This window comes from Leucopleurus acutus, assembly GCF_964270905.1.
Source record: "Leucopleurus acutus genome assembly, chromosome: 8".
Lineage (NCBI taxonomy): Eukaryota > Metazoa > Chordata > Mammalia > Artiodactyla > Delphinidae > Leucopleurus > Leucopleurus acutus.
The window spans coordinates 78,487,306-78,509,372 of NC_139151.1; the positions used below are offsets into that span (position 1 = coordinate 78,487,306).

The 22,067-nt window shown below is 37.2% G+C and overlaps 1 protein-coding gene across 1 annotated transcript in view; it reads right to left on the reverse strand.

Moving 5' to 3' along the window:
• Window positions 1–22,067, reverse strand: part of SLC5A12 (solute carrier family 5 member 12) — a gene marked incomplete at both ends in the record, with an annotated part of 44,584 nt that overhangs the window by 21,614 nt on the left and 903 nt on the right. Inside the window, 7 exons of the mRNA XM_082844691.1 lie at window positions 1,700–1,788; window positions 3,179–3,308; window positions 8,000–8,140; window positions 8,261–8,415; window positions 12,502–12,569; window positions 14,523–14,574; window positions 15,792–15,857. Of these exons, the coding sequence (XP_082700817.1) occupies window positions 1,700–1,788; window positions 3,179–3,308; window positions 8,000–8,140; window positions 8,261–8,415; window positions 12,502–12,569; window positions 14,523–14,574; window positions 15,792–15,857 (701 nt within the window). The remainder of the gene's footprint in view (window positions 1–1,699; window positions 1,789–3,178; window positions 3,309–7,999; window positions 8,141–8,260; window positions 8,416–12,501; window positions 12,570–14,522; window positions 14,575–15,791; window positions 15,858–22,067) is intronic.

Below are 22,067 nucleotides of genomic sequence, written 5' to 3' on the forward strand. Positions count from 1 at the left end.
AGAAGCCTTCATAAGAATGATATAAACCCAGAAACCATAATGTAAAAGGATTGATTAATATGAAATAGAAGCTCAACATACTCAAAAATACTATTAATAAAGCAAATATACATAGGACAGATGAGAAAAATGAGACATATGTCAATAAGCTATTTTCTTATATACATAAGGAAGAAAACTCAAAAGAAAAAAATAGCAGGGAATATGAATTGGCAGTTTACAGAAAAAGAACTACAAACGGCCAGTGAAAGTATGGAAAGGTAGCCAACCCCACTTCTGATCAAGGAAATACATATCATACTAAGTGAAGTAAGTGAGACAGAGAAAGACAAATACCATATGATATCACTGCCATGTGGAATTTAAAAAAGTGATACTGTCTTAATGTTTTAGTCCATTGCTCTCAACACTCTTGCCCCCATTCTCCAAGTCACTATCATGTCTACCCTGGATTAAGGCAAAAGCCTCCTGTATAGTCACCCACTTTCACCACTCTTGCTTTAGTGATAGCCACTTCCCTCCACAAAGACTGAGTCTTCAGTTGTATGACATCATCAAACCTCCTTGCTTCAAAGCTTCCTATTTAATATGAAATGCCAGCTCTTTATTCTTTCATAAAGGTTCTTCCTGATCTGATGCCTGCTTGCCTCTTTAGGCTCCTCCCCATCTGCTGTCCTCCCCGTTCCTTATGCTTCAACTCTTCTCTCGGATCCTGAACTATTCCATACAGATTATCTCCTTGGGGCTTTGGTATTTGCCCTCCCCTCTGCCTGTAAAAGTTTCTGCCTGTGATCTTCACAGAGCTGGCTTCTCCACACACTTTAGATCTCAGCACAAATGTCATATACTTAAATAGGAGTTCACTAAAGACCCTATCAAAAACAAAGTCCCCAAACCTAACCTCTCTCTAGGCTATCACTCTGTCATTTCCTTTATACTATTTGTCATTATCAAACAATGCCTTGTCTTTTTTGTTGTTGTTTAGTTATATATTGTCCGTCTTCCATGTCTGCTAGAATGAAAACTCTATATCAGGGCAATACTTATGCTAGTCTTGTTCCCTGAAGTATCCCCACTGTCACCAGCTGTGCCTGGCATAATATAAACCTTCTAAAATATTTGTTAGAATAAATGTGTGAAAAATTTTGTACTTAGAATAATGTCTACATTTTGGATATGGATGTTCTTACATTTTGGATATGGATGTGCCTGAGTGTGTTATTGAAGATGGAGAGAATGGATTGTGAAGCATAGATCTGTAAGAATGTATTGCAGCTGAATGAGAAATGCCAGCAGAGAGAGCTGCCTTGTGTGCTGGTGATGCGAAACCATGGGGGCAGTTGGCATCAGACAAGGTTGAGAAAATAAACAGAGAGATCTAGTGCAAAGGCAGACCTAGGTTTACATACCACCTCTGTGGTTTACTGTCTCACCATGGGTAAGTTATCTACCTTGCTAAATCTTAGTTTCCTTATTTGTAAGCTGATGATAACGAGTAGTTTCGGCCTCATATAATGTGTGACAACTAATGAGCAAATGCATATAAGGCATTCAGCAGGGCAGCTGACACACAGTGAATACTCAGTAATACTGATAATGACTACCACCATTACCTTTGTCATCCTGGTTGCCTTGCTATCACCATCCTCACCATCATCATTATCAGAACGTTATTGCCAAGTGTAGTCAATACACTAACCTCAGAGTTCCACTGAAGGCGCAAGCCACAAAAAGTCCTGGGAGGCCTGGCATTGTGGCAAATAACTCCATGACGAAGTATGGCATCAGCTGAAGAGGAGGCAAAACAAAATGGGATTAATGGTCTCATCAGCAGTGTCTGAAATGTGGGACTGTATTTGTAGCTTTTTAGCAAAAGGAGGTGGGAAAAAAAAGAAAGTAACAATAAAGGAATTTGCCTGGACTATCGTTGTTAAATGCTAACAAATGAGGTTATGATCAATCCAATTCCATGGACCTGAGGTGCAGCTGTAAGGGAGGGGAAGGGATAGGAAGGGGACAGTCATATAAGGAAAATGTTGGATGAACTTTAGAATATTCGGGAACTTTTAACTTTTTTTACGTTTGCAATGTGTGCTATTTTCTTGCCTGTTTACCCTTAATGTTAGAAACTAAATCCTAAAAACAAATGTTTAAAACAGGTCTTCAGGGAGTCTAGGTATTATGGTTCTACTCTGGAGCCAGATTTGTGGGAGAGGAACAGCCACAGGACACATTGGGACAGTTGTATATGTAGGGGGAGAGGATAGAGACGATAGCTCCTCCTGAGAATATTCTCCGTGAATGGAGTTTTTAAGGATGGACAAAGAGATTGTCATACTGAGTAAAATAAGTCAGACAGAGAAAGACAAATATCATATGATGCCACTTATATGTGGAATCTTAAAATAATGGTACAAATGAACCTATTTACAAAACAGAAGTAGAGTCACAGACGTAGAAACAAACTTATGATCACCGGGGGGAAAGGAGGAGGAGGGATAAATTGGGAGATTTGGACTGACATATACACACTACTATGTATAAAATAGATAACTAATAGGAACCTACTGTATAACACAGGGAACTCAATACTCTGTAATGACCTATATTGGAATAGAATCTAAAAAAGAGTGGATATATGTATATGTATAACTGATTCACTTTGCTGTACAGCTGAAACTAACACAACATTGTAAATCAACTGTACTCCAATAAAAATTAATTTAAAAAAGCATGCTTAATGTAATATATTGGGGTGATATTATTTAAGCCATAATGAGAAGACATGAGCAGAAGCATTATAGAAATAAGGGTCATTTTGTTCAATCTGAGATTAAAGCATCATTAAACAACGTTGTGATGGATAGAAAAAAAGAATTGAATGGTGGCATTGAAAACCAAAGCTATAGGTTCAAGTCCTCTTCCACTCTCCCCAGCCCTGCCCTGGCCCCAGTCCTTGCCTTCAAGGACAAGGTAAGATACCTTCTTTTTACATGTTCACTCCCCAGTATTAGACCTGATCTGTGATAATCTCATCCAAGAGGAGAGGAAAGAAATCAAGTCTTTGGGGTTTGGGAAATACCTAGAGGTCCAGGTTGAAAAAGAGAAAGGCTCAGTATCGATGGCCAGAAACACACTCATTTCAGCTGTTCCCCACTGGCCCCAAGGGATCACATACCTGGTCTGGTGCTGAGATGATACCAGAAGTCCAGGGATCACAGTCTTTGAAGTGGGAGTACATGATTAAGCCAGAGAAGACAGCACATGCCAGAATGACCCAGAGGCCCAACAAGTTGAAATACAAGGCTCTAGAAAATAACACATGGATCTACTGGTAGACTCTATGTCATATTACAGTGTGGTCAGGGCATTACCAAAGACTCAAGGTAAAATTTGGGGGGCCTGTTTGCTATAAAATAAAATTCTATAGCCTTCAAGAATGTATATATTTAGATATCAAGTCACTAAGTTATATACCTGAAACTAATACAAGTCAATTATATTTCAATTTTTAAAAATCATTACTTTTTATAGTTTTGCATTTTTTTTGTTTGGGCATGTTACAGTTTTAGACTGATTATGAAATTTGAACAAGGTGGATTTTTGATGGGTTTGCTTTTGAAATAGCTTTTCTGCAAAGTTGCAATGTGTAGTGTGAGGTCTATTTCCTTGGATGAAATTTCACGTATCAATCACTCATATTATATAACTTCAAGTAATTTCCCCCCACTCAATTCATGAAACTGTCAAAAAGCCAACTTTCATTTTAACATCTTTTATTCCAGAGGAATGATGAGATAAATGTAGAAGTAGACACGTTTTGGAAATATTCGCTTTGGAGGTTAAATCAGATGAAGTTTAAAGTTCAGTTTTTTAAAAGGCAATAGAAGGTATGAAAAACCTAAAGTCATTTTCCCCACATTCTTTGGAGCAATTCTTTTTATTCTACAACAATTCTTTTTATTCTATAACATTCTGTTTAACTTCAGTTTGAGTGCATTTGTAGTATCCTATGGTTATTTTGTATTCATACTGTTCTTTGAAAGTCAAAATATTACACATCTTCTAAATCTCAGGGAAGACTTGAAAGTCGGCTGGCCTCACACTGGATCAGTGAGAGAACAAACAATCTTGCTCTGGAGAGAGTTTCAAGGGGCAGGGGGCCCAAAGAGCAACAGGAGGCATTTCCTGGGAATGTTTCATTTCATTCAAACAATGTCCAGCCATTGTTTGAAGGCATTCAGATGCACTCACATTCAAATGTAAGGACACATATTCATTTCAAAGCCCCCTAAAAGCCCTGCTGTACAGGTGTACCTCACTTTCAGAAAACCCTTAAATCAAAGTATTCTTTTATGAAGCAAATATATTAAATAATCAACCCATCTGGAAATTTTTATTTTACATTATTTACCTTAGGAAAGGGTATTATCTCTGAAATTCCTTCCTTGGGATTATTCCAACCATATTTATCTTTGAGTTTTAGCTGTTTGTTTGCTTTTGTTTGAAAAAGGTTGATTTAGACATAGCCTTTGGGGAATACATTTGCTACATGAAATGGTCAATATCTACAAACTGAATTTGCTGTACTCTTACTTCTGCCATTTAGACAAATTTTATTCAAACTTTTCTCAGGCCATATCCTGGATAGTCCTCTTTACCTGAAAGGTCACTCCCTGCTCTCTCATCAGATTCTACTCCTTATATGGCTTTACATCTTTATAGCATTTATCCTTATCTGAAATTGTATAATACATTTATTTGTTTATTATCTGTTTCCCCCACTCGAACACACACAGGGCTACGTCCCCAGAGCACACAATGGTGCTTGCACATAGCAGACATAAATTATTTTATTTTTGTAAAAATGATTAAATGAATAAATGAAAGATAGAAATTCTTTACAATATGGTTATACTCTCTACATCATTTCTTTTTTGAAAAAGCATTGGACCTGGAGTCAGAAGACTTTATCCTTAACAACTGTGTGACTTCAGACAAGTCACTAAGACTCTGAGCCAGTTAAATCCTTCGTAAAAAGAGTGTTAACATACCTGCCTTACTTCTTATTATAGGACTAATATGAAGATTGAATGAGTTATACTCCATAAAAATATATAGAGGTTATACAGCCATATGTAGGTTGTATAGCCATTATTCAAAACAATTTTAAAAACTCACCAGTCAACTATGGGAAATGAGAAATCAGTGGCAAAATTGTATAATAGAATGTTAAAGCCCTTGTATTTGAACTTATTTTTTTCTTTAGAGATAGACTTTAATTCTCTACATGGCTAATTCTCCTGTTTGCAACTTAAGCCACTTCATCGATTCATTCAGAAAATATTTATGAAGCATCACTATGTACCAGGTTCTTCCAGGTACTGAGGACATAGCAGTGAGCAACCCAGAGCCCACCCTCATGAAGATGATATTCTGGGATTAGAGGCAGGTAATAATCACCAAAATGAAATAAATAAACAAGGTGATTTTAGATGCAATAAACGATATAAAGAAAATAAACAACGGCAAAGAGAATGGAACATAAGTGACTGGGTGTGGATGCGCTCATCTTAGCTGGGACATGAGACGGTGATGGGAAGGGATGTGGTAACCTGCACCAGCTTCTCCTGCCGTCACAGCATCATCTTCTACCTGCAGTCCTGAAATGTAAACTGAAGTCTAGAAACAAAAGTGTCCAAAGCAGCTTCCAGGGAGCACGTCTAAAATGATTTGGTAAGTGATACTATTCCTAAGTTTGAAGAAGATCTGGCTTAAGATGAAGCTGTCTTTAGTGAGTAATCACCACTCTGGCCATGCAATTAAATGCATCTATAATGGGTCACTTCTGGTTTTAACCTATGGCCACATTCAGTATGAACTTTATGGATGTATTTTCACCTACCTATGATGCAGAGATTTTTCTAAACCCTGATGGAATGTCCTAATTACATCAGGCTCTCAGATAATTGAGCAGAAGTGATGCACGTAATCAACATTCTATAGAGTCTCCTAGATAAGAGTCTGTTGGCAGCTGGCTCTGAGTGGACCCCAGTTGCCCTGGAAGTGTCCTTGAGGCTCCAGTTGCGTGACAAATGAGAGGTCCCACTAGATCCCCACTATAGCAGTTTCCCCTCCAGCTGTGTGCACTTCGACCATACTGACCATTTGGACTGATTTCTTGCTCCTGAATTGTATCAACTAAATCAACTAAGATTCTTACAGGGAAGTCTTTTCTAAAGACAGTTTTTATTTTTTCATCTTTCCTTATTCTAACAAAATTCCCATCATAGCTCTGGTCCTTCCATGGGAGTGGGGATGGGTGGAACCAGGAATGGCGGTCCTAAATGCTTAGGAAATTATATATATATTTTCTTTCGTGAGTATCTCTCCTTTTCTGACAGTTTTCATACCCATCAAATACTAATGTAACAAATTCCAAGAAACTATTATGAATGGGTGGCTTAGTTTAAACCAATCCACTAAACAAGATCTAAAGATACACAAGCACAAGTACACATGCCAGAATATACATATATACACTCCTACACATGCATACACACACATAAATTCTTATGTATATATGTGTCCATTTATGTGCTTACACATTCAAGCATGACCTTCTTGAAGCATTACTTTGTTCAATAAGTAATCAATATTTGATAAGCACAAAGTACTATTCTTGACCTCTTGAAAAAATGATGAAAAAAATACATTTCCTAACTTTTAGGTACTATTATAATAATAGGGAGAAATTAGGTATGTTCACAAGAATAAACAGTATAAAACAAGCACATAAGATTTAAAAAACACCTTGATTTAACAGAGAATTATTATTTATTTCACCTAATGATTCTTCCCTTATCAGATATCGTCAACTCTAATTTATTTTAATGCAGAATTTTAAATGAATTCTAATTTTAAGTGAATTTTAAGATAAAATTATATTTGATCCTAAATACATTTTTAGTAATTCAACTATTTGAGAAAGTGATGATCACATGTGTAGAGAGTTTAATATTATTTATTGTAATAGGATATGAATATGTTACCAGTGAATTGATAGAACAGTAGATAATGTTTTCACTTCTTCCTTCTGAGTGTATGTTAACTATGTAAGTAACATATTCCCTTTTGAAATTCAAGTTACAAAATGTTGAACCATATCCATAGCCATTATTCTGTCTAAATAAGAAACTATGCATTGAAAGTATTTTATGATCAGTTGTGGAAATATTCATAGTGGCTGTTTCTCACTCCAAGAAAAGTTAACAGCATTCTGACAAGTCTGCAGAGGCTGGAACCTTGGGTAGCAGCAATGAGGATGAAATGCCCATTTTCAATGAAATTCTAGCTTATTTCTGCCAGTTTTACAAAAAATAAAAATAAAAGTGCATAACTTCCTTTGGTCTCCATTCTAGAAGGTGGGATGAATTGCATAGTTTTAAAAAGCCTTAAGTTGCAATTCTGTGGAGTCCTTCAGAGTAAGCAGACCTGGTAAAACTGGTGACTGGTTATCCGGGCAGGAGTTGGAGCAGCTGAAGCCCTGTTACGACTTGCTTCATTACCTTGGGTTTTCTTCTTTTAACGTCTCCTTGGAAACTTTTACAGTACATCCATCAAAATAAAAATAGTAATTGAAGAGACCACATGCTGGATGGAAATAGTGATGAGGGCCATCTCATCACAGAAACTGTAAGTAAAAAATATGTGCTCCTTCTTTCTGCATTGCTTCCCACAGCACCTAATTTAACCCGGTAATTTCTCAGTAAATGAAAGCAGCAAATGACGGTGAACAAAGGCAGACAGAAAGATCTAAGTTCAAATCCCAGCACTGCCACTTCCTTGTGGAGAAGGGAATAGTAATGCCTGCCTCAAAAAATTGTTGAAAGGGTTAAATGAATCTTTGTTTCTTTCTCTCTTTTATGCACACACACAAACACATTTGAAGCATATAAAGCGCAGAGAAAAAACATTGAAATGTTCATTAATAACTCACAGCTTGGCATGTTTTTCTGTTTTGCAAGAGATGCATCGCTGGATGGTCGACTGATTAACTCCATAGATTCCAAGCCATGTAAAAGTTCCTCCCACTGAGATTGTCCAAAAAGTGTGCCTCCTGAGAGGATCTACATCAAAGCTATGAGGCAGAGAGAAGTGAGTGAACAAATACATTCCTTTGATGCCCAAATATTATTTTAGGTGATGAGGTCATATGGCTAAATCTTTATAAAACAAGAAAAAGTAGCATTGGACATACTCAAATATATTTAGTCGAGATCCATTGGCTGATTGCTCTAATACATTGTGTAATCCACCAGCATCGGCTGATCCTTGAATGAGAACTGTTAAGAAGCCCACAGTCATGACAACCATCTGAAATGCGTCGGTCCACACCACTGCTTTTAGTCCTCCCTGAAATGAAGAGAATGGATGTGAGTTCTTAAAAATGAAGCCTCAACTCTTCCATTTCTGCACAGCCTCTCTGCTAATGCATCTTTCTTTCTCCCTTTTCTCCCTTTCTTCCCCCTTCTCTCCCTCCCTCCCTCCCTCTTTCTCAATCTCTCTCTCCTTCCCTCCCTTCCTTATTTCCTCCCTCCCTCCCTCCATCCCTCTCTCTTTCTCTCTCTCTCCCTCTTTCTTTCTCTATTTCCTTCTTTCTTTCTTTCTTTCCTTCTTTCTTTCCTCCTTTCTTTCTTTCTTTCTTTCTTTCTTTCTTTCTTTCTTTCTTTCTTTCTTTCTTTCTTTCTTTCTTTCTTTCTTTCTTTCTTTCTTTCATCACTGAGCACATTTTATGTGCCAGGTTTATTGAGGATGATCACCTGGGTCTTGCTTGTACAATTTGAGATTTTATTTTTTGTAAATTTAGTGCAGTGAATAAATTTGGGGAAACTGAGATGGTAGGCTACTGAAAAAAAAGAAAAGAACTAGGAAGGAATGATAGATTCCAGACACTCATGGAGAAATTTGTTTTAAGAGCTAGAGGATGGTCAAATAATGAGGTGAGCAAACCAGAGTGTCAGGAGGGTGAATCTAACAGTAGATCTCAGGAGACGGTGATTCAGCAATAGGTTAGAGCAGTGGTTATCAAACCTGGATCCTTTTTAGAGTCACTTGGGGAATTTGGAAACAAAAAAACCCAATGACTGAGCCCCATCCCCAGGAATTCTGAATAAATTGAGGTCTGGGCTGGGACCCAGTTCTAAGTGTTTTTTACAGCTCCCCAGGTGATTCCAATGTACAATTCTAGTTGGGACTATGTGGGCAAGAAGAAAGAAGGAAAGAAAGAGGCTGCTGGAGAATCCCTTAGGAACATGGCAAAGGTGCCATGAGCAAATTAGGAAAGATTAAATGAAGTGATATATTTTAAAAGTACTTTGAAAATGAATAAGCACTATGTGAATGAAAGGATGTGGTATTTTTAACATTGAAAAATAGAATTACCCCCAGTTACTCCCCCAGAGTGTCAAGAACTTCTGTGAAAAGATGACAGGCTTCATCTTTATCTTGAGAAGAAAGAAGACACTGGATTTGTCTCTTCATTTCTCGTGTAGTTAAAGTTAAAATGCAATTTAAAAATAGACATGAAAGTCCCTTCCACATGCATTGTGTTTCTATATTCTGTTCTATTTCCAATTTGAGAAATATGCAATCTCTTACTTCCACCTTCCAAGAGTGGTATTTTGATTTTCTTTAAAGACAGTAAGACTTCTAAACCCAAATCACAATATCATATTTTAGTGATATGAAGACCAAATATCAAAGACCTCAGTTTTCAGAGGCTACTTGGCATGGTTTATATGCATAAACCTGAACTTGAGCTAGACCTGGGGCAAGAGAACAAACCACTTCATCACCACTTTAACAAATGTGCTTCAAAAGGCAGATTAAGGTAGCTATAAGCTACCATGAAAACTTCTCTGATTCTATGACTCCTTCATACAGCAAGAGACACACACGCCCACACACCACTCATCTACAATCCTGACTGTGCCTTGAATGTCACTTAGATATTTTAATCAGTCTGTTGTTTTGGTTCTACTGTTTACCTCCCTAGATTGCAAACTCTTGGGTGGCAGGAATCACTTCTTTCTTTTTTTCTTTTTTTTTTTTTTTTAATTTCTTCCACTGGTTATCTTAGCTAGGCTACACATCCACAGGATTAACAGAGTAAAGAAACTGCTCTATGAGCAAAAGTGTTAGATAAATGAGCCACCAGTTTGGTGAGACATTGAAGCTTGTGTTCTGGCAAGAGGTAGGAGGTGGAACAAAGGTGTGTGAGAAGAGGTTAGATGGGTGGATTGACTCACAGACTGAAAGATTTCCAACACTAGGTTAAGAAGTTTACACTTTATCCTGTACACAATGGGAAGCAAGGAGAGAATTAGGTCAGTCAAGTGGCGTGAAGAGATGGATGTTTTAAGAAGATTAAGTTAACAGAGGCATGCAGGGTGGAGGGAAACACTGAAATCAATTAAGAGGTAGTACATTTAGTTTATTTTTGTATATTGTGATTATTAAAGTATCCAGACTTGTTTCTGACATCTTTTTGGTTTCTATTTGTTCTACTTTTTCTGTATTTTTTTCTTCTCTTTCTTAAATCAATTGCAGTTTTATTTTGCTTTGTTTTAATTCCCTTTTTCTACTCTGTTTTATTTAAATGAGTCTGCTTGAAATTTTGCCATGAAGTTTTCATTTAGAGTCTAAATTTTTAAAATGTCTTAATCCCCAGCAATTCAAGGATTAAAAAAATCTTTAAGGGGCTTCCCTGGTGACGCAGTGGTTGAGTCCGCCTGCCGATGCAGGGACACGGGTTCGTGCCCCGGTCGGGGAAGATCCCACATGCCGCCAAGGGGCTGGGCCCGTGAGCCATGGCCGCTGAGTCTGCGCGTCTGGAGCCTGTGCTCCGCAACGGGAGAGGCCACAACAGTGAGAGGCCCGCGTACCGCAAAAAAAACCCCACAAAAATCTTTAAGTCTAATTACTCTCTTCCTGATTTACATGCTATTGATGTCCAAATGAAAGTTATTCTTTTTCTTAATCACAAAATTACATATAATAATAATCATTATTATTATATTTATAATATTATAAACTACATTATTAGATACTATATAAATTATACCATACTATAAATTATTGTTGTTTTCATTAAGCAACGGAAATTGTTTGACTAGACTTACTAAAGGTTTACTATTTTATTTTCTTATCATTACTTCTTCCATCAAAAACTGGATAATTTTCCTTCTTCCCACAGTATTTCCTCTAGGTTTTTCTCAGGGGAAGATATGTTAGAGGTAATTTCTCTCAGTTCTTGACAGTCAGTTTCTGAAAGATAGTTTTGCTAAATATACAACTATAACTGACAATTGTTTTCCTTCAGTGCTTTGAAGATATTATTCCATTGTTTCTGGCTTCCATTACTGTTGCTAAGCAATGCATCTATTTATCCTCCTATGGGAAGTTACTTCAGAGTCACTAATCTGTCACATACGGCCAGACATGTAAGGAATAGGAGACTATTTTAAATTTAGGTAGGAGGAGTATGTCTGGAATAGAATTATGGTAGTGAGAATGGAATGGAAAAAAAATAAGATAAAACTGTAGTGCAAAGAAATAGTGGGATTTGCAAGTATGAAAATAGAGATAAGAGCATTTTTAAATTGTGTGTTATCATGATATATGTTAAAAGAGTAAGTGATATGCACACAAGGCCAAAATACATGGATGGTGCTATATGATAATATATCAATTACTTTATTTTTCTCTGTAAATGAGGAAGGAGAATCCAGCTATCTGGGGACCATTGCCATATTCTTAACTGGTTACTTAAAGCCGCCATATATGGTACCAATGACTCAGAAGAATAAAGATTTCTATTGCAGGGCATGGCAAATAATAGGTGCTCAATGAACGTTTGTTGAACTAAACCGATTGTAACAATTATATAAATATAATTGCCAATACCACCCAGGTTCCTTGGTTAAAACTGACCATGTGTAAGACCAAATTTTAAATGTAATCCAAACTTATCCATCTATAAGAGACAAAAACAAGTTGTGGAATCTCAATTTTACAAAATACCAGCCATCCTTGATCGTTCATTCATGCATTTTGTATTCCTCAACCAGTAGACAGTGAAGTATAAATGCTACTTATGTTTTATAATCACTGTTAATGAGCACATTTTTTTTTTCTCAGTAGTTGTATATGGTCACCTACCCTCCGAACATGGAGATATTTCTGTCATTAAATCTTCTCTTAGCCATGGCTTTCTCAAATGAGCCCAGAGCCCAAATTCTATTAATGGCTGGTACTGAAAAGAATTTTAAACAAAACAATGGCACCTTCCTCTGGAAACTGTGATAGATAAGCCAGCATATTTCTATTTAATTGTGGAAGAGCAATTTCTGCTATACTTAGATGCCCTGTTGTTGGAAATTAGCCCTTATCCCATATTAGGAGATAGTGCTAAATACTTTTTCACAGCCAGATACATACCAGGGTACAGTAGAATGTGCAAACAATTCCTGTTGCAAACACAGAGCCCCAGAGATCAAACCCAGTCACTACGAAAGGAGAAAAAATATTGAAAGAAATTTCTCTAAGGAAAGTAAAAGAACAAACTTTATGAGGAAAAAGTCACAATATTTTTGTCTGTGTTCTTTGTGCGCAAATGGAAATCAAATTAGAGTTGTCTCATTACATTTTCTCACCTCTGATAAAGATTATTTTATTACATTATTATACCTCAACTCAGCCCATAATTTTCATGTAATGCTAAAAGCCAAATTATTCCTCTTAATATTCTAGAGCTTCCAATCTCTGCACCAATAGTTTGTTTGTTTGTTTTTCTTAACAAAGTTAGCCTGAGTACTTTGAAACCACCTAAACGTTGACCATGAATAAATATTTCTCATTATAATCACATAGCACAATTAAATTGAATACTGAGGACTTCTAATATTACAGGTATTATTATGAAATTTCTTTCACTTTTGTTTCTTCTTTCCTTTATTTCCCTAGGATTCTATTCTTTCAAAGGGGTCAGGTATAAATCTTAAAATAATTACTACAAGCACATTTTACTCATGTATTCAGAGTATCAACTTCATGAGATTGCTGAGAAAGGACATATATTATAGATGACCTTATTTAGTGGTTGTGTATGTACCATACAAAATTGTCAAACTTACTGTTACCAAAGGAGAAAGGGAAGGAGTAGGGATAAGTTAGTAGTATGAGATTACTGAAACACACTACTATACATACCTCACACTGGTCAGAATGGCCATCATGAAAAAATCTACAAAAATAAATGCTGGAGAGGGTGTGGAGAAAGGGGAACCCTCTTGCACTGTTGGTGAGAATGTAAATTAATACAACCACTATGGAGAACAGTATGGAGGTTCCTTAAAAAACTAAAAATAGAATTACCATATGACCCAGCAATCCCACTACTGGGCATATATCCTGAGAAAACCATAATTCAAACAGACACATGCACCCCAATGTTCATTGCAGCACTATTTACAATAGCCAGGTCATGGAAGCAACCTAAATGCCTATAGACAGATGAATGGTTAAAGAAGATGTGGTACACATACACAATGGAATATTACTCAGCCATAAAAAGGAATGAAATTGGGTCATTTTAGAGACGTGGATGGACCTAGAGACTGTCATACAGAGTGAAGTAAGTCAGAAAGAGAAAAACAAATATTGTATATTAACACATATATGTGGAATCTAGAAAAATGGTACAGATGAACCTATTTGCAAGGCAGGAATAGAGACGCAGATGTAGAGAACAGACATGTGAACATGGGGGGTGGGGAAGGGGAGGATGGAATGAATTGGGAGATTAGGATTGACATATATACACTACCATGTGTAGAATAGGCAGCTAGTGGGAACCTGCTCTATAGCACAGGGAGATCAGCTCAGTGCTCTGTGATGACCTAGATGGGTGGGATTGGGGGGGAGGGTGGGAGGGAGGTCCAACAGGGATGGGATATATGTATACTTATAGCTGATTCACTTCATTGTACAGCAGAAACTAACACAATATTGTAAAGCAGCTATACTCCAATAGAAAAAAAAAGATAAACAACAAAGATTTACTGTATAGCACAAGGAACTATATTCAATATCTTGTAATAACTTATAATGGAAAATAATTTGCACAAAAAGTATATACAACTGAATAACTTTGATGTACAATCTAACAAAACATACTGTAAATCAACCATACTTCAAAAAAAATTGCCATAACTTCAGTGATTAGAAAACAAGCAATAATCACATTGGGTGTTTGGAACCATGTGGATAAAATCAAGTAACTAGTTATTTGCATTGTTTTCAGCGTTCAGTTTATAGAGCTTTATGTTGTGACAACTACAGTAATTCAAGCACCCTAACCACAGGAATGTCTCCTCAACAAGATGTTGTGTGTATATTTCTCAAGGTGACAAGGCATGTATAAAAATGGTGGACAGTGCAAGAGAGTGTCGCTAGCTCACCTTGATTGAGGGCCAGAGCAGGAGCATACACCACCACTCCTGTGTAGAGAATCTGGTGGAGAGACAAGAATCAGGTGAACAGTGAGAAAAGTGACACTGAAAGTAAGTCTGCCTAAAAAATTCCTTATGACCTTAGAGCTACATTTCCTTAAACTTCTTCGTCAAACACTTCAATCTCAGGCACTCTTGTTTTGAAATCCTTGGCTCCTGTAACTAATTTGCAGAAGGGATAATAAGCATGCGATGGAGGAAGAGTGTTGGACTTTTAAGATGGCTGCATATTTTGAGATTTTATGGCTAGATCTGGTATATTTCTGAAGGATATGCAAATAGGGTTCAAGTTAAGTTTTTGATTCACCCTTCCACTACCCCATCATACACATATCACCATGACACAAACACATTTTAGCAATTTGAAACATAAATTTTAGAGTGGAGATGGAAATAATCCATGATTAGAGCACCATGCAGGGAAAACTACCAACATGGGTGATCTTCATAGTGGGTATATCTTCAAGCTCCCAGACCTGCAGCCACTACACTGATGGAAGTGGATGGAGTCCCATTTAATTTTAAATGAAATTTCACCATTTAGAGATCCATGTGGGGTTTTAAAAGGCAAATATCTATGGACAGGTCAAGGAGCAGTTTCTTGTTCTTAAATCCTTCAGTCAGTGAGTGGGAGTTTTGATTAAGAAAAGAGAAGGGAGTTAGCTTCTAGCAGAAAGTTCTTGGTGAGTCACGGGAAATGCATTGAGGGTGTCCCACAGGCAAGTGTGGGGCAGAAAGAGGGCACCCTAGAACCCAGGAGAGGAGTCCAAAAGGGGAATGTGGGAATATTGGTTTGAGAGTATAGTCTTAAACAGATTTTCAGCAAAACGGGTATTTCTGGTTCAACATAGTTTACTAGTAAAAAAACAAAACAAAACAGAATTAGTTACCAGATCATTTCATATCAAAAGCAACTTGAACAGGTTAAATAAGAGTTCAAAATAAATTTAAGAAAAAGCTTTTTTTCCCCTGGTGGTTTATTATATATATATATATATATTTGTTTGTCATTATTTGTACAGATATATGGGGTCTATGAAATGTGGAAATATCTTGATATAATCATTTGTCTTGAAAATGCTATCCTTAGAAGAAAGTAGTTTCTTCTTAGTGTTGAATCTTTCTTTTAATTGTGTTAATTGCCCCCTGAAATAAACAAACCCATACTTGTCACTCCCCAATCCACCTCTGCAGCAACCCTTACCCCTTACCCCTTACCGTCTGCAAAATGTAGATGGCTGTGGCTGCATAGCGAACTGGCTTGTTGAATCGTAGCTGTAAGTACTAGAAAGAACAGAGAGAAGGACGTGCAAAGAATCAGCAAGTTTTATGTAAGGGCTGCTAAGAAGGTTTTCTGTTTTCTTGGTATTTCTCTGAGTTTAGTGCTTAGTCTATAACCTGATTTTATGCTATCTGTACTTGGGAGAAAAGGAAACAAATTTGGATTATTTAAAGTCAAAGATATAGTAAAACTCAATTTTTGCTCAAGCTTCCCTTGATGGTCAGAGAAGATAAATGTTTTTTATTTTTAAATTGTTATTACTTCAATAAAAACCAGATTTTCTGGCTCATTATCCAGGGCTCTTCCTAGTGGATATGCCAAAGCCATTATTTCCTTTTATATCCCCACTGTCCCCAGATTCAGCTCAGGCCTTCCTTTCCTCTTTCCCAGATCAATGCAGTAGCCCCCTAATTGACCTCTCTAATTCCAAAGCCTTGCCCACTCATTCTACCAACCACACACCTGCTGCACTGATTCTCCTAAAGCAGAGCTCTGGTCATGTCATGCTTTTCCTCAAACTTTCCAGTGACTCTCTATCATTGACAAAACAAAATGCACATCCCAGGCTTGACATTCTAAACTCTCTACTGTCTGATCCACACCCTTCTTGTTAGCTCACATCACTAACCCTCACATGATTTATTCTCCATGTAAAATCATTATGTATAATTCAACCAGCATGCTTTGTACTCTGCAGATTTGTCCTTTGTGTAGGCAGATTTTCAGTGTGAGAGAGCCTCCCTCTCTCCAAATTCACCAATTCTTAGAGAATGGACTTGAGGATATGGGGAGGGAAGGATAAGCTGTGACAAAGTGAGAGAGTGGCATGGACATTTATACACTACCAAATGTAAAATAGATAGCTAGTGGGAAGCAGCCACATAGCACAGGGAGATCAACTCAGTGCTTTGTGATCACCTAGAGGGGTGGGATAGGGAGGGTGGGAGGGAGGCAGATGCAAGAGGGAAGAGATATGGGAACATATGTATATGTATAACTGATTCACTTTGTTATAAAGCAGAAACTAACACATCATTGTAAAGCAATTATACTCCAATAAAGATGTAAAAAAACAAACAAAAAAAAGGATAGCCCAATTGCCATTCCTGTTCCTACTCATACTTTCTCCTCTGAGCATTTAGGGCAACTAATATTAAACTTCTTTCATATGTAATAACACTTGATCACCTGCTGCCTTGTATTTTAGTGTTGGATTCGCATAGCTTACTGTATTTGTTTCGTATGGCTACTGTAACAAAATATCACAAATTGGGTGGCTTAACGCAACACAACTGTGTTCTCTTACAGTTCTGCTGGAAGCCAGGAGTTCAAAATCAATTTCACTGGGCCAAAATCAAAGTGTTGGCAGGGCTCTGCTCCCTCTGGAAGTCTTAGGGAAGAATTTGTTTCTTTGGGATTTTTGGTGGCTGCGGGCAGTCCTTTAGTTTTTAGATTTATCACTCTAATCTCTGCCTCTTTGGTCACACTGCCTTTTCTTCTGTCTATCAAATCTCCTTCTGCCTCCCTCATATAAATGTGCTTGTACTTAAGGCCTACCTGGTTTAACCAGGATAATCTCTCCATCTCAAGATCCTTATTCAACTTTACAAAGATCTCTTTTTCTAAACCATATAAGGTAACAGTCACAGGTTCCTGGGATTAGAACATTTATTATGATTTTTAGAGGGAGGGGGATGCATTTTTCAGCCTACCACACTTACTTTCCCTGGTACATGTAAACAGGGTCTTATTTTATTCATTTTATCTTCGTCTTTCATGTATTCATTCATTTAACAAATATTTATTACTTTCCCTCTATATGGCATTCTGTTATACAATGATAGCAAATATTATATAGTTCATGTCACAAAGGATTTTACAGATTAGAGGAGACCATTAACAAATTTATACTAAAGTAAAGTTACAGTGATGGTATGTACTAAAAGAAAAGCTACAGGGAGGTGTGAACACACTAAACAGATGGATCTGATTTACTGTTGGAGGTCAAGAAAGGTATTCCTGAACAAATATTCTAGAAGGCACTAGTATTTGTCTTCCAGTGTATGATAAACACGTACTGAATGAACAAAATGAATGTTAAAAGTAGCAAATGACTTGAGGACTTAATATCCTGGTGGTAGTTCTTGGTAGTAATTTCTAATTGGTAGTAGTTCTTTCTTATCTAATTTAAGAAAAATCATTTTGATTAACCCAGAAGTTTACTGATGTGTCCTTTTCCTAGAAATAATACATAAGTAAGTGTTGATTGATGGCTTAAGGTGGAACCTTCTTTGAAACCCTAGAAAAGACTCCTCTTGACAGAATTGTGACTCAGTTTCACACTAATCCACATCTCCCAATTTACTGCTCAACCCTTCCCCCAAGGGAAGAACCACCTTATTTTCAGACCATCTTTCTTCAGACAATACATTCAGTACACTGTGAGTCAGGTAATAATCAAGTGGATGTGTGACTGAGGGCACCAGGTATGAGGAAAATATTTTTAAAGAAGTAAGGAAGTCACTGAGAGAGAAACTGAAAGTCTCAGGTATCATAGGATAAAAGCAGTGCAAAACTTTTAAGCTGAAGACAACATGGGTTCAAATCACATGTCCTTGGAAGGATTAGTTTATTGCACTAAATGATGGCCACCTCTTTCTAAAATTGGCATTTGTAGGATCTAATGGTATAGTGTACGATAACATCAAGTGCAGGGACAGGAATATAGTGGGATCTTAGTGACTAGTAGTCATTGTGGGTGTGACCCCTGGAGCTTATTGGCACTCCCTGTCCCAGTACATGTTGATAGCATCTAACTGCACCGTGATTTTCTGCTTGAGGGCTTTATCTCACCCCTTGCACAGGGCAGACTAGAAGTGCTTGGGGGTGTTATCATTGTCTTTCAGCCAATGACAAAAGGAAGTTGGACCAAAAAATCCCAGTTATTTTCATTTCAAGGAGACCAACCGTGATATGTGATCTGTATTGTCCCCCAGAAGTCCCCAGTGAGCTAGAACCTCAGTTGCTCACAATAACAACCTGCTCAAAAACATAACTTTATTGGCTCCCTTTTTTTTCATGTCTTACTTGCCACTTGCCTACCAATGCTTAATAAAATCATTTCCCCCCAAAATGACTTGCATTAAACTCCTTGTCTCAGAATTTGCTTCTGGGGGAACACAACTTAAGACGGTGATATTTCTACCAAATATGATTCAAGTGGAGACTGCAAAATTGCTTGTAATGAGCTGTGTCTTCTGGTTGACAGGGATTCTTTTCCCATCACATGAAGAACCCAGGATAGCCTACTAGAGGATGAAACCAAGTGTAGTATGCTACAAGCTGTCCCATCTGAGTTCCCCTAGACCAACGAGCCACTAACCAACCCACTAGCTGATGGCAGTTACAGAGATGGCCCCAAGTAAGACCAGAAGAACCTTACTGTCTTACTAGACTCTCTTGAGCTCAGGTCAGATTACTGATCCACAAAATTGTGAGCAGGTAAAATTGTTGGTTTAAGAAATTTGTTTTGGGATGGTATGTTACACAGCAATAGATAACTGATATAAAATGTGGTATCAGAAGTGGAGAAATGTAACAAAACCCAAACTATGTGATATTGGCTTTGGCACTGTTTGGCATATGAAGTCTAGGAAAGCAAAGGGGAAATCGTTCCTGAAAAATGGAAAGGTAGTGAGAAAACTGCTATAGGAATCAGCAAAAGTTAATGGTTTTAACATTTCAGTTTAGTTCCTCTAAATTCAGTCAATTCAGTCAAACTAGAGAGACAGTATTAAGAAAAATATATATGAAAAAAAAAGAACTAGATCAGAAGTAAGACACCTTGAATTCTAGTTTGAGCTTTGCCACTATCTCACTCTGTTATCTAAACCTCTGGTTTCTCATCCATGAAATAAGAGACTATTCAAACTGCATAATTCTCCATCTGAAAGATTGTATTCACTCACTCATGTATCCAATGGTCATCCTGGATCGGTGTATAGTTTTAACTACAGTCAAAAGTAAAAACGGAAGTTCAGCAGAAAAGTTGCATGCTTTGTGCTTGCTTTTAAAAATAGCACAGGTAACATTTCCCATCATGTTTGACTGTTTTCAAAACCCCAAACCTGATATAGCCACACTATTTTCCATCTCAGGAAATAAGTCCACTTTTCATGTTGGTTCAAGTATCATGGAGCCATCCTTGACTCCTCTTTCTGTCTCACTCCCCACATGCAATTCATAAAAGAATCCTGGCACCTCCTCCCCACCCTTTCAAAATTTCACTTGCATTATCCCCTCTGTCTCCACGCTAATACCATCATTCTTGCCTAGATTACAGCAATAGCTTCCTAACTAGACCCCCTGCTTCAGCAGTAAAAACCTTATAATTAGCCTCAACATACAGCTAGAGTAATATTCTTAAAATACAAATCACATTACAGCACTCTCCTGCCCAAACAGTGCAATGACCCATCCCACTGAGAGTAAACACCAATCCTTATAATGACCTAAAAAGGCCTCATAACATTGGTTTAGACCCTATCACACCCTAAATATCCATTTACAACAAATATTTTGTCACTTTATTTACTGTACTGAAATAATACTCAATAATGATATCTTATACCTACACACCTAATTTCTCAAATTTTAAATATAATTACTAAAATGCCACAAATGTAATTTAAAGGAGAACTAAAAGGAAAGCAATTTACAGGAAAAAAAAATTGTATAATCTATGCTTAGAAAACACTATGGAAGAAGTAGTAGCCTGGACATTATAATGAAAAAGTCTGGATTAGAGAGAAGTAAGTAGTTCAGAAACTATTTAGCTTAAGAAGTCCAAGAAAAATGAGAAAGCAGGTAGACATCAGCTCACAGGTAGTGTTAAGGGTAAATAATAGCATGCTAGATCTATTAGTGTTTGATAAGACAAAGAAGAAAATAACTCTAAGTGAAGTGGAGACAACATGATGAGACCAATTATAAACTGTCCAAGTGGAGATAATGAAAATGTATGATATTGCAAATGAGTTGAGTATAATTTATAACTTGAGGGTGAAAACAGTTCCTTATGCTTTGACACGGGAGAGGTTAGTGACAAAGTAGCACAGATGACATAGATTAGTCTTGAAATCCCCCTGCATATCAAAGCATTTAAATAAGTTGGCTATTGCCAATCCCAAAACTCAATGGCTTAAAAACCAAGGACTTACTATTTCTCACAATTATTAGGATTGGCTGGGTGATTCCTCTACTTGATTCTCCTGAATCAAGGGCTGCCATGGGGCTGCAATGAATGGGAAGTTCAGCTGGGGGAGAAAATCCAAGATGGCATCACTCACATGTCTGGTGATTGGTGTTGGCTGCCGGCCAGTGTGCTTCTGTTCTTCTCTACTTGTTCACTCATCCTCCAGAAGCTAGAACAACTAGACCCACTTCCTGACATAGCTATATCAGGACAACATTCCAAGAAGACAAAGGCAGAAGCTATAAGCCTCATGAGACTTAAGCTTCCAATTCACACATCACTTCTGCCACATGCTATTGGTCAAAGCAAGTCACAAGCAAGTCACCATCCCAGATTCAAGAGGTTGGGAAATAGACTCTACCCTTTCAGTTTTAACTACTTCAAAAGATCCTGGTAAGAATATCTATGGCTAGGTAGCAGAAGATGGATGATGAACAAATAAACATAAATTCAAGTTTCTATACAGAGATTGGTAGAAATTTGGGGACTGTAACAACAACAAGAACAATAATGATAAATAATATAAAACTCTTCCATGGCATTTACAACTTGCCAGGCTCTGTTAAAAGTATTTGCATATAATAACTCATTTACTCCTCACAGACATTCTTTAAGATAGGTAGTTTTATTATTCTTATTTTACATATGTGAAAATCAGGTACAGAGAGGGTAAGTCATTTTCCCAAAGTCATACAGCTAGTTAAGCAGCAGAGCTAGTATTCAAAGCCAAGTAGCCTGAGTTTAAAGTTCATACTTTTAACCCCTTTTAATGCCACACTGCTAATTCTTATAAAGAAAGAGGCAGCCCCAAAATATGTACTTTACACAATCTGAATTTCTTCTTATTAGGGTACTACAATTTTAAAAATATGTAAAGGGCAAAGGTAAATGGTAAATTAAATTCAATGAAATGCTTATATGTCCTCTATCTGTACTGTCTCAAATCTCCTCAGTTATA